Below are 13,912 nucleotides of genomic sequence, written 5' to 3' on the forward strand. Positions count from 1 at the left end.
GCCAAAGAAACCTGAAGGTTGTTGGTAATCCCACATTCCTGGAATCCCGTCCAAATGTGTCTGCGGCCTCTTTTTTCTGTCACAACAGGCAGCTGCATTAAACAGTCCTCTAATCTGATTGGAAATGAACACAAACCATAAGGTTGACTGTCCAGTTTTCTCTCTGATCCAACAAGAAGTGCAGGTTCATTGTAAACTTTACTTTAAGGCTTTAAAAATGCAAGTTTATTTTTTTTTATTTACATTGATATGAATGATTAAGTGTAAAAAAAAAAAAAAAACTTATAAAAATCAGACCATATTTGGAAAAGCTTTTTTATTTTTGCCTCTGTTACATTGGAAAAGTTTATTTATTTTTCCTGTTCAAGATTATTTAATCTAACTTGGGCAAACTGATGTAGAAAAAATAGTCAAGAGTTCAGAAAAATGCTTCTTCTGGAGATCCTTCATGTTCCTCCAGAGAGACGCAGAAACGCTGTATGGCTACAACCGGTCCTTTGTGTTGTTAGTAATAAGATGGTGGGTGAAACTCAGGAGTCCAGTCGGCATATGGGGCTGTCGTAGACCATCTGTAGGTTCACCTTGTGTCCCACCAGTTCTCTGATGTTGTTGATGCCATATTTGATCATGGTTGGTCTGCAGGTCAGAGAAAAGGCAGTGTTAATTTAGCAGATGGGACACTGAAAAACATAGAAATTGCGATATTTTCTAACCTGCGATGTGAAAAAAAAATCAGGAATTTTCAACAGATGACTTGAAGTTTTTGTTTGTTTTTGTCTGGCTTTGAGAGTTATTACCATGTTTTACTGCGCTAGCTACTGCGTATTATGTTTCGTTTTATAATCTTCAAACGTGAATTGTGTTTTACAATAAACCTGCAATGTGACTACTGACGATGCTCTAACGATGTTTTACAATAACGGCTGCAGCCTGGAGAATGGGGCGGGGCTGGATATTGGGCGGAGTTGGATGTCAAATGGGCGGGGTTCAATGTCACATGGGCGTGGTTAGACAGGCAATGAGTGTTAGGGTTAGCATTCATCAACAACATCTGCCTAATTTTGTCTTTTCTTTTTCACCAGCCACAAATACTCCCAGCAGACGGCTGAGATAAACAGCTACACTGCTAAAACAGCTAAAAGTAAATAAAATAGTAGTTTGAAGTGTGACAAAGAATGCTATGAATGAAACATCATTCTGCTAACTACATCAGCTGCTAACTAAAAATTAATTCACAATTTTATCCAACTAAAGTTACAGTTAGATATCCCCTTACTGGGCACGTCTTAGGTCCACATTGCTAGTTCAGAGTCGGACTCCCTTTCTGTCTTCAGAACCGTCTTAAGTCTTTGTGTTGAAAACGTTCCTCAGACATTTTCTCCATGTTGACATGAAACATCACACAGTTGCTGCACATCATGATGAGAACCTCCTGTTCCACCCATAGACCGTATATGAAAGATGGACGGAGCCTCCGGCGGTTAAAAGTGAAGCCTATGCGGACTGCAGTTCCCCCTTCATCCGCTAGGGGCTGCCAAACAGAGCAAATCCTTTTAGACTCCCATGTTAAAAAGACCAGCTTCACAGCAGAAATAAACATGTTTACAGCCTGGTTCAAAAATCCATTTTCAGTTTATAGGTCAAGTTTACCTTCATGACAACTGTGGGGGGACTGAATTTTTTTCTAACTCGCCCATTTAGAAGTAATTTAATTTCAAAATTTGGCATATTTAGGGGCGTGTCCTTTTGATTGACAGGTACCCAACCTCCCGCTTCAAGTAAGAATAACGCAGAACAGCCGCGGTTTTTAGCTGGTTAACAACGTGACTTAGCTTTAGCCTGCTTACCTCCATTAGCTGGTTAGCTCCTGTTATCTCTGGGTTAGCTCGGTTAGCTCTTAGCTACAGAAAGCTCGGAGTTCGGTCGATGTCAATCATCCCCCATGACGCTCACAGCCCCCCTCTCAGCTCCACCTCTTTGCCAGTATTTGTATCTTCTGGGTGAGACGACACGCATGCCCCTGCTAAGATGGTGATGGTAGGAACCGCCCACCGAGCTTCAATTCAGCTCTACAGAAACCTACGGGTAACGTCACGGAGGCTACGTCCATCTTTTATATACAGTCTATGGTTCCCCCACATCCCAAAGCTGCTCTGCTGGACTGAGATCTGGTGACTGTGGAGGCCGACGGAGGACAGTGAACTTATCGTCATGGTGGAGATGATGTGAGCTTTGTGACATGGTGCATCATCCTGCTGGAAGTTTCCATCAGAAGATGCTACACTGTGCTCATAAAGGGAAGGAGATGTTCAGCAGCAATACTAGAGTAGACTAAATGATGTGACATTTGTACTAAAATGTTCAAAGTGGCTCATGAAACCCAGTGCACGGCAGGACGGATCCATGTTTTCATGATGTTTCCAGCAGATTCTGATCCTACCATGTGAATGTAGAGCTGAACTGGAAACTCATCAGACCAGTTTCTCCATCTTCTATTGTCCAGTTCTGGTGAGTCTGGGTGAATTGTAGCCTCAGTTTCCTGTTCTTACTGACAGGAGGGAACCCGGTGTGGTCTTCTGCTGCTGGAGACCATCTGCTTCCAGATCCAGTTAGCATAACTTTCTAACTGGTGCTTATCTGACTTCCTGTTGTCTTTCCATTATGTCCAACCAGTCTGTCAATTCTCCTCTGACACCAACAAGACATTCTGGTCCAGACAACCGCTGCTCTCTGGATATTTTCTCTTCTTTAGATCATCCTCTTTTAACATTAGAGATGGTTGTGTGTGTGTAATAATCAGACCAACAACCATGCCACGTTCAGTCAGCTGAGTCTCATTTCTTCCTCATCCTGATGCTCAGTTTGGACTTCAGCAAGTCCTCTTCATCATGTCTACGTGACAAAATATGACGTGCTGCCGTGTGATTGGATGAGTCCGTATTTGAGTGAACAGGTGGCCGGTGAGCGTATTTTCAGTGAAGACCATTTTAGTCTCGGTCATTCAGCGGTGACCCCGGCGGTGTTTAATGGTCTTAGAGGATCTAACAAGGCTGTAGAGCTTTAGTGCTTTAACCGGTCATGCTTGGTAAATCCGTGACTGACTTCTCCCGCTTCTTCAAGGAACGATTTTCAGAGACAACTGACTGGTTCGGAGAGCTGCACAGCCACACCTGTTAACCCATCATCTAGCTGTTAAGAATGGAAAATCCCACACTTACCTGGAACCAGCATCAAATCCTGAAAACCAGTTGCTTTAAACGTAGCTCCCTATTTCTATCTAAACCCCGCATCACAGAGCAGGTCTGAGAGATCAGAGTGACACTAGCAGAGGGACGGGGGACGTCCCTCTGCTAGTGTCCATGCAAGGATTACCCTGCATGGATTATTCCAGCTTTTCCCAGTTCAACCGATTGCACGTTATAAGCACTCCCAGTTATCCCACACTAGGATCCAAATACACCACTTTTTAAGCAGTTTGCTTTAGAGACACGAACCCATGAAATATGGTCAGCTGGGAGGAAAATGGGCCGATGACTTATAAGGGTGTTGAAAAGACTGAGAAACTGAAGAGGTTTGGTGAAAACCAATGAGATTGTGAAGAGCCGTAAAACAGCTGACAGAGCAGCAAAGTTACACACGATCAGACAGAAGGATCATTATGGCAACGAGAGGATGCATGAACAGGCCAAATCATCTGAAATGTGGGTCAGATATGAGCTACCGACAGACTGAGTTGCACACCTTTAATCCCTAAATGGAAACGCTACGGTTGTTTAAAACACAGATTTGTTCCCATTATCTAAATCCACAATGTGGTTGTATCGAGTCAGACGCATGGGCGAGGTCATTAGTGTGGGAAGAGTCTGTGTCCTCTCACCTCTCCAGAGACAGGCCCCACGCGATTACAGACACATCCTCAGGTAGGCCCATGGGCAGCAGCATCTCCGGCCTGAAGACCCCAGAGTTCCCCACTTCCACCCACTTTTTCAGTCCTGTATGTGGGAAAAAAGGGATTAGATAGGTGGCAAAATAACTCTGTAAACAGCTGCCTGTAAAGCACAACAAAGAGTTAAATAAGTGTGTAGATCAGCAGACATCTGATGGATGCTGCTGTGCTCTATAACACTTTGCTTCAGTCATCATGACAGACGGGTTTCTATGAAGGACTTATCCGCATGAAGACTCTAAGGATGCATCACATCAGGATAGTCCGCTAGACTCAGTCCGATTGGGGACTCAGTTGTAGGGAGGTGTATCCATGCAACCAAACCATTAGAATAATATATCCCTATTCCAGCCAAAGGTGGCGCTGCACTAGTGTTTAGCAAATGATAAGATATGACCCGCATGAAGAAGAAAAAATCTGTTGCGAGTTAAACATGGAGACGAAACCATCGCTGTTTTGGGTTATTTAGTCTTAAGCAAGTGTCCTGCAGAAATACACTGCAGCAATGGAAGCAGTACGAACAAGAGACGAGGCAGAGGACTCTTTATGCCATTGCAATGTATTCACCCCATAGACTGTATATGAAAGATGGACGGAGCCTCCGGTGGTTAAAAGTGAAGCCTATGCGGAAGTGCATAAAGCTGCAGTTCCCCCTTCATCCACTAGGGGCTGCAAAACAGAGCAAATCCCCATAGACTCCCATGTTAAAAAGACCAACTTCACAGCAGAAATAAACATGTTTACAGCCTGGTTCAAAAATCCATTTTAGGTTTAATAGGTCAGGTTTACCTTCATGACAACTGTGGGGGGAGGGAATTTTTTTCTAACTTGCCCGTTTAAAAGTAATTTAATCTTGAAGTTCAGCATATTTAGGGGCGTGTCCTTTTGATTGACCGGTACCCAACCTCCCGCTTCAAGTCAGAAGAATGTAAAACAACCGCGTTTTTTTTAGCCGGTTAACAACGTGACTTAGCTTTAGCCTGCTTGTTGTTAGCTGGTTAGCTGCTGTTATCTCCGCGTTAGCTCGGTTAGCTCTTAGCTATGGGCAGCTCGGAGTTTGCTTGATGTCAATCATCCACCATGACGCTCACGGCTCCCCTCTCAGCTCCACCTCTTTGCCCATATTTGTATTTTCCGGGTGAGACGACGCGCATGACGCTGCCAAGATGGCGACGGTAGGAACTGCCCACCGAGCTTCAATTCAGCTCTTCAGAAACCTACGGGTGACGTCACAGAGGCTGCGTCCATCTTTTATATACAGTCTATGGTTCCACCACATCCCAAAGCTGCTCTGTTGGACTTTTTTTTCTAACTCGCCCGTTTAAAAGTAATCTTGAAATTCGGCATTTTTAGGGGTGTGTCCTTTTGATTGACAGGTACCCGATCTCCCGCTACGTCACGGAGGCTACGTACGTACGTCCTCTGACGTAACAGACAACGGACTCAAGAAAGTGTTTTAACGACAGGATGAAGAAAGGAAATGTGTCAGACGTGGACGACTCACTGCAGCTCGGATTATTTTAGCAACGACACGACACCAGATAGATAGCAGCCGCAGGTCTCCCTCCTGCTCATCATCAACTGGATTAAACCATCTGACTCATCCTTACTAACTGCAGCAAGTCGCAGTTCCATGTTACTGACAGTACTTTAGTTTTAGTGTAACAATAAACTGAAAGCAGCCCTCGGACAAACCGGACAGTGTGTGCAGCTCGGCCGTACCTTCATGGTAGCTGAACACCTCCATGCTGGGCTCTGTGTACGGATTGTAGGCTGGCTTGAAGCGCAGTTTGGTTATTCCTGGAAGAGAAACGACAAACATTCCTGCGACTTCTGCACCTCTCTGAAGCCCACGTCCCTGCATGGACCGCTGATTCTCACCTAGCTTGGTGAAGAACTGATGCAGGACGCCCATGAGGTCTCCCAGCGTCAGCCCATAGTCGGCCACCACGCCCTCGATCTGGTGGAACTCAGCCAGATGGGTGGCATCCAAGGTCTCGTTCCTGAAGACTCGGTCGATGGAGAAGTACTTGACGGGGGTGAATTTCTCCTGATTGGACAGATGGGTGATGAGAAGAGCTTCGTTAACAACACGTGGTGTGCAAGTTCTTACAGTCGTGTTCCTTTATTCCTCATCTGCGGTTAATAAGCGTGTTTTCAGGCCTATAAAGCGGCTGCTGCACCCAGGAGCTTCGGGAACACAAACTTGTGCTGCTCTCACCTGCTGTGCCAGCTTATAGAGCATGCGAGCGCTGACTGCCGTCGTGTGCGTGCGGAGGATGTTCTTCTGAGCCTCCTCCACCTTCCAGTCGTACTTGTAGCTGAAACGCAGCGGGACGGAGAATCAGGAGGATGCTGCGGGAAGCAGCGACGAAGACTACGCTGGGATTTCATGTCTCACCCCTGCGAGCCGTAGCCTCCCTCCGAGTGGACCCTCCTCACCCTCTCCAGGTAGTCTGGTGGAAACTGGTGGGCGAGCGCCGGGTCTGAAAGACGAGGTTTTCAGTGACTGATCTGGGCTGACTGAGGGGAACGTGCAGACGCGTGCAGACTGGCTCACCAGACAGGAAGAAGGTGTCGTGCTGGTCTCTGGCTGGATGCTGCTGAGGCTGGAAGAGCGAATCAAAGTTCCAGAAAGAGCTTTCTATGAAGTTGTTGGTCGGCATCTCTGTGAAACTACGGGGAACAGGTTGCTTTGCATGAGTTTGACATGTTTTATTTGACACGCCGTGTTCAGTTTCCCAGCTGCTCACCCCATCTCCAGGAAGATCTGCCGGAACTGGGATCGCACCTTCATCAGCGGGTGCAGGTGCCCACACTCCGGCGCCACGCCCATGGCCTCAAAGTTGTAGGGTTTGAACTTCTTTTCTCTCCAGCTGCCGCTACAGTACGGAAGAGAGGACGAAAGTAGAGCCGTTAACGTCCCACAAAGACGCGTCATTTCCTGCGGCTAAGACGGCACTGAAACGCTGGCGTGTGGACAAACCTGATGCACTGAGAAGTACCTCGCTCTATTTCTCTAATATATTAATGTATAAATATTAGGGGTGGGAAAATCAAATCGAAAATCAGGATTTTTTGTTTCACAACTTTAAAATCAATTTTTTTGTTTAAAAATCGATTTTTTTTTTCAATTAAATAAAATTAATCTACGATAGATTTTAGTCATTTTTATTGGTTTTATTGCTCTTTTTACTTGTCTTCTTGGGCATTATAGTAGCAGAATGATGGTCTGGCTACTGTGTTGTTTTCTCCTAACTGAAATCAAGAAGAATTGCTAGCAAAAAAAGGTTTTATACATTTTTTGGGGGGTTTTTAAATCGATGAAAATCAACAATATCATTGAATTTTGAGAATCGCAATTTAAATCGAATCGGCACCCACAAAATCTGAATCGCATTGGGACTAAAGCACATCGTCACAGCCCTAATAAATATATGCCAATATTGCCGTCTCTAACTTATTTCTCCTTTTTCCAGCAGGTCTTCCTGAATAAGTGCAGTTGTACATGTTGATCTGTCTTTCCTGTCCTCTCCACCCCAACCAGTCGAGGCAGATGGCTGCCCTCCCTGAGCCGGGTTCTGCCGGAGGTTTTCTTCCTGTTAAAGGGGAGTTTTTTCCTTCCCACTGTCGCCTTGTGCAGCTCAGGATGGAGGATTGGATCGAAGTCATGACTCAATGCAATAAGTAGGTTTCTATTATAGGATATGTATGAATTGGCTTGAAATGATGTGTATGTAAAGGGTCCTGTGAGAACATTATTGTAAAGTACAAATAAAGCTGAATTGAGTTGAAAAAGCCACATCAAGTTGACTTTTTTTTGGGGGGGCGTGGGAACATGGAACATCTGGAAGCTGCTTTTAGTTAAATCCCCTGCAGATAAGCCTTCATGCGAACCTGAGGCGCATTCTCGTGGCATTTTAAAGCCAGCTTTATAAGCCGCATCATGAGTTCACAACAGTTAAAAGTTTAGACACGTGTAACTAGTCGGGCTTTTGTCCTGCTCTGCCTTTAGGAGCGAGTCCATATCTCTGGACTTTTCCCCATTTCTGAGCAGATGTTTGTCTGCGTCCTCCGTCTGAGAGCCTGCAGAGTCACTGACTGACAGAGGAGGCCAGACGGGACGCTTTGTCTCATTTACAACTCTGCTAAACACAAAATAAATACAGAAACAGCCATCAGACTCACGTGGCAATCATCTCGGGGGTGAGTTCAGTCTCCTGTTTGGTCACAGTGGTGCTGAAGGAGCTTCCCTTCGTGATCCAGTAAGACTTCACCGTCCTGAAGAAACACGTTAAAACGACTTCAGAGACCCGAAGAAGTCATGACAGATTGTTAATAAAATACTAATAAATATTAAGTTTTATTCTGATAATATAGATAAAAAAGTAAATCAATAAAGAAACAAATAAATGAATTAAAAATCATTTTGAAATAAAATAATTGAAACAGATGAGAATATACAATATAAAAATAATATTACAGTAAAAATCTTATTAAACTATGTGAATAAACAGGTAATTTAAAAAAATTCAAACAAATTAAATTCTAATCACAGATGAAAATATAGAATTTAATCAAATAATAAAAAATAGAAAATGAAAAGATAAACTAATTTTAAATCTAAATAGATGCTGAAGAAAATCCAGAAATAAAAAGTGGAAAATAAAATGTTCCATAAAATGAAAGAAATCCCTGAGAAAACAAAATATCATTAGCATCACTAACCTGCAGGAAAACATGGGTTTGATGCATCGTGTCCCCAACAGTGGACACCTATTTAAAGGCTGTTTTCTAGTATATTCAGAAGTGAGCGTGGTATATTTGTAGTTTTGCCACTTTCCCAACACACTACCACTGAAGAAGAAACTAATACAGTATAACATTTCATATATACACATAATTACCAACTTTTCCTCAGGGATAAAAACAGGACAAGAAAATGATACGAAACATTTTTATAGAATATTTCTATTATACCAATAGGATTATATATTATTTGAGATAATTCTATAGAATAGATCAAATGCATAAACTAAAAAAAAGTCCAAAACTATTAAAGAGAGAGGAAGTTGTCTCTGTAGGAGTAAAACCTTACATGTGAAAAATGTGACATTGATCTTTAACCTGCATCGGAGGGTTAATGTGTATAAACAGTTGTGCTCATATTTATTCATACCCTTTTATTAAAGAAGGAAAAAACAGCTGCCTGTAAAATAAGCTGAAATTGACTAAAGTAATAATAAATCAAAATTTTATAAAAATCATTATTTTTTTAATTCTGGTTCAATAGAATTTTTTTTTTTTAAAGCAAACAAATAAGATAATTTATTACATATTACATCACTCATAAACTAATATTTTGTTGAACAATCCTTTAATGTTTCTGCTCCAGTCAGGTGTTTTCTGTTCCTCTCAGTCAGACTTCTGCACCTGTTGACAGGTATTTTGTCCCACTGTTCAACAGAAAAGTGCTCTAATTTGTCCAGGACCAAGTTGTTGTTTTTTTTTTTTCATTTCTTCAACTCAATTAAATGAAAACCAGTGTCTTATATTACTAAATTATATTTTTGCAAGTTTTTAGTTCTTGTTCCTTTTTTAAGTCTCCAGTTATTTGAGTGACTGTTGTAAATTCAGCCTTTTCTTTAATGAAAGGAGATGAACACATGAGTACAACTGTATGAGAAGGTTTCAGGCTGACTGCAGACACGAACGCTTCCTGACGGCATCAAAGTGTCTCCGAGGAAAGACACTCCTGGTTCTATCAGCTCCATTCTGACGGCCACTTCATGAGGAACAGCATCCAGAGTAAGAGGATTGTGGGTGGACACACAACGTGGAACAAATCCAGAGAAAATTTCAGTGACCTCACACTGAAATCCACACATTCTCCTCGTGTTCTCCTCCAATCACTCTGCGATAATATTCATCTGATATCTAGAAGCAGAGGAGAGTTGTTTGCCTTCTGAATAATGAGACAAGAGTCTGAAAGCAGTAGAGAAACTGACTGACTGTGATTATGAATCAGTTTTACAGCATTTAAACCTCATTTGGTGGAAACAGGATTCATTTCTGTCAGATCACATCTAATCTGAAAGTGTTGATTAAACATGTAGAAAACCATGTGTAGCTTGCAGCTGTGCATTTCACCCCTGCAGTGAAAGCAGATCCTCTTAACATAAACCACTTTGGCCTTTTGATAATTATTATTATAACTGTGTGTATTTAATAAATGTTTTATGGGTTTGGCCCATGCACTGTAGAACCTAGTTGCTTTTATTTGCCCCTTTTTTTTTAATTTATTTATTTTTAAATAAATCTGGGAATTTGTTTTTGTATCGTAAGAAAGTTTAAGCAGAGGAGATTAAATGTACTCATCTGAAACATGTTTCGGGTTTTTGTTTCATCTCCCACTAGGTTTATTAGTTTCCCTCTGCTGGTTCTGTCATCATCGTAACTGTCTGCAGTCGCCGGCGCGAGCGCTGCATGGCTGCCGAGCTGCATCACAAAGCAGACGCTGCGAAGCCGACAAGTTACGCTGATCGCCAACTCTCTGCTGCCACCTGCTGGACGACAACGCTTACACTTCAGAGAGCAGCTTCCTCTTCTTCAGCTCGTTCTTCTCCTTCTCTTCCAGCTGAGACGAGGCTCCTTTCTGCACCAGAAGCAGCTTCTCTCTGACCTGGTCTTCGATGCTCTTCACCTGAAAAACAGAAGCACACACACACACGCGCACACACACACACACACACACACACACACACACACACACACACACACACACACACACACACACACACACACACACACACACACCTTACTGAGAAGAAAACCACACAGAGAAATAATGTTGGGTCTGTACATTGGGGCACATACAGTTCTGAATATCCTGGGGCCTCCCTCGTGGGTCTTGTCCACTCGGATCCACTTGTTGGACATGGCCTTGCTGAAGCCGATCTTCCCAAAGGACAGTTTCTAGGCAACAAGAATGCAGCGGTTTCAGAGGGTAGGTTGGAGCGTGACAACAGCATGAAAGGCAGGATGGACCTGATTCCAGGTATAATCCCAGGACTTCCTTCAAAACTGTAAAAACCCAAACAGAGGAGGTGATGTTGAGCTGCAGGTCCCTTCAGGAAGCTCTGAGGGTTTACCACAAAGCTGCCCTCACCAACGCTGCTGCATATGGAGCTGTTTCAGTAACAAATAGGACACTGAAATCTGAGACCATGGTCCTCAGCCAGAATAGGGTGGTTTGCCCTCTCCGGGTCGGGGGTGAGGTCCTGCCTCAAGTGGAGGAGTTTAAATATCTTGGGGTCTTGTTCACGAGTGAGGGAAGGATGGAGCGTGAGATCGACAGACGGATCGGTGCGGCGTCTGCAGTAATGCGGTCTGTCGTGGTGAAGAAGGAGCTGAGCCAGAAGGCGAAGCTCTGGATTTACCAGTCGATCTACGTTCCTACCCTCACCTACGGTCATGAGCTGTGGGTCGTGACCGAAAGAACGAGATCTCGTATACAAGCGGCTGGAATGAGTTTCCTCTGCAGGGTGGCCGGGCTCTCCCTTAGAGATAGGGTGAGGAGCTCGGTCAGAGTAGAGCCGCTGCTCCTCCACATCGAGAGGAAGACAAGTAAAAAAATCAATAAAAACAATAAAAATTTTATAATGGATTAATTTTATTTATTTGAAGAAAAAAAAAAGATTTTTTTTTAACAAAAAATCTATTTTAAAATTGTGAAGCAAAATTCCCGATTTTCGATTTGATTTTCCCACCCCTATTATTTACAGTGTAAACTTCACATACAGTCAAGCTTTGTATTATTTTGGGAGTCATAGAAAGCATGATATTTGTGGAACCATATCACAAATAAGTCCCTGAGAAGATCATCTCCACCTGACCACTCACCATGAGCTCAGTCTGCAGCAGGCCCTCCGGGGGGATGGAGTTGAAGACCCGGGCTTCATGGCTGCCCTGCTCGGCTATCTCGCAGCCCTCCTCCGTCAGCTCCCAGTGCTTGGAGGAGCGCAGCTCCGCGGAGATGATCTGCACACAAGCCAAAAATCCACACTGTCAGCTTCCCTGAGTGTTAGCTAATCAAATGTGCCTCACTGGACAGTGTTGTGCTCCACGCAGGATAGAAACAAGCTCTGCGTCCATACATCGCCTCTTTAAACCTGATTGCATCAGTCACGTCAAGTCACACCATGACAGCTCTACTTCCGCGAAACTCACCTCGCCGAGCGCCTGCAGACTCTTCACGGCTCCAACGATGACCTGGTGGTCCAGCCCGAGGCTGCCGGCCACGTCCTGGCTGTCCACGCCGTCGTCCGCCTTCTCAATCCGCTGTAGGAGCGTCTCCACTGTACCGGTGTCCGCCATGCTGGAGCCGAGCAAAGCCCGAAAGAGACCGGATGTGACGTCAGACACCAGGATATTTTTATTTTATTTCATTTATTTATTTATTTTTAAGAAAACCATTTTCAGGAGCAGGAGCGTATACGGAAGCAAAGAAAAAGAAAATCATTAGAGAATGCTGAACTAGTACATGTAGACATACTTACATGTAAATAATAATAATAATAATAATAATACCGTCAGACACCAAGACGCTGTGCATGTTTCGGCAGCGATTCAGTCATTTTACTTGTCTTTAATTATGGTTATGCACTGAACTGAATAGTTTATTTTTGTTATTCTTTGTCTGTTCTGTGAATGTCAATTTAAATAAAGCATTAAAAGAAAAAAATAATTCGCTGACGACACCACCGCTAGACTATCGCGAGAATACAGCGAAAATACCGCGAGAGTACCGTTCATTCCTTCTTTCAGCTGTTTATTTACTTACAAAGGTTCAACAACGTCAATGTTTTATCTATAGTAGTCTTAGAAATTGTAAGATTTGAAGAGATTTTTTTTTTATCTAAACAGGGTGAACTTGTCTTCTAACATGAATAGGATGAAGTAAAACTAAACTTCAGTATTTTCCCAACTGGAATAAATGTAACAGGTATGACTAATTAATGTGTACTTCTAAGAATATTTCTGATCTAAAATGTCCATTTTTGACCAGACTAAATAAGTTATTTTTTAATTGCATTGAAGACTTTTTAAAATATCAATTTAACTGCTTTTTTTTTTTCATAACAGCATTTTAATCTAAAGCTGTAATACACTGTTGATTAAAGTACAGTGGTACATTTACTGCATTTTCACAAGGAGAATTTGGTAATAATTCCCAATCTTGTTCTGAACTGGTTTGCATCTTATTTGGGAAAAAAAAAAAAAAGTTTATCAGTTGGTATGGATGGATCAACTCAAACAAAAGTGACTTTTCCAAGGCTTGGGGCCATTCTTCATGAGGCTGATTGCCCCTCTGCAATGCATTACTGTCTCACCAATAGTTTAATAATAAACTTCAGTGAATCTTGGATTGATCGATGAGATTAGCCAGATTTTTTTTTTTTTTTAAATAAAAAGATAAAACTGTCTGAAAACAAAAGGTGATCATCAAAGCAAAATCAACACATGAAGGCAGAAATCTCTGTGTCACTTTGGACTCTGGGCTGAACTCTTAACAGCCATTAAAACAGAAACTGAACCAGTTGTTTACATCTGGAAAGTTTAAAATGGGACTGATTCACAAGAGAATCTGCATTTAGTCTTAATGCTCCTTATATTTGGGGGAAAAAGAAAAATCTAATCCAAACTTTAGTTCTTTTAAATCCGGTCTGAAAACTTTAGTCGCAGCTTTTATCAAGAAGTTTTTCTTTTTAATGACAATTTCTTGGAAATAAACATGTAATTATATGTATTAGCTACTATACGCACCTCCTTCTAAACATACACATGGTAAGAACTATTAATTATAAATGTGATCAAAGTTAAATAGTTTATGTAGAGTTGATGAACTTTATGAATCGTTTACAACTCAGACGGGTCGTTTAAAGACGAAGGCCTGGGAGTCAAAAC

The 13,912-nt window shown here is 42.5% G+C and overlaps 1 protein-coding gene across 1 annotated transcript; it reads right to left on the reverse strand.

Moving 5' to 3' along the window:
• Positions 1-301: 301 nt before the first annotated feature.
• On the reverse strand, positions 302-12,335 carry farsa (phenylalanyl-tRNA synthetase subunit alpha). The gene is made up of 13 exons (XM_079252718.1): positions 12,176-12,335; positions 11,849-11,986; positions 10,823-10,921; positions 10,531-10,649; positions 8,135-8,227; positions 6,700-6,828; positions 6,507-6,622; positions 6,348-6,432; positions 6,168-6,267; positions 5,828-5,996; positions 5,669-5,746; positions 3,878-3,992; positions 302-636 (listed from the first exon to the last, which is right to left on the reverse strand). The coding sequence occupies exons 1-13, from the start codon at positions 12,320-12,322 to the stop codon at positions 531-533; spliced, it is 1,494 nt and encodes a 497-aa protein (XP_079108844.1). The 5' UTR covers positions 12,323-12,335; the 3' UTR covers positions 302-530.
• Between the last annotated feature and the right edge of the window lie 1,577 nt (positions 12,336-13,912).

Source organism: Telmatherina bonti (genome assembly GCF_933228915.1).
Source record: "Telmatherina bonti genome assembly, chromosome: 14".
Classification (NCBI taxonomy): domain Eukaryota; kingdom Metazoa; phylum Chordata; class Actinopteri; order Atheriniformes; family Telmatherinidae; genus Telmatherina; species Telmatherina bonti.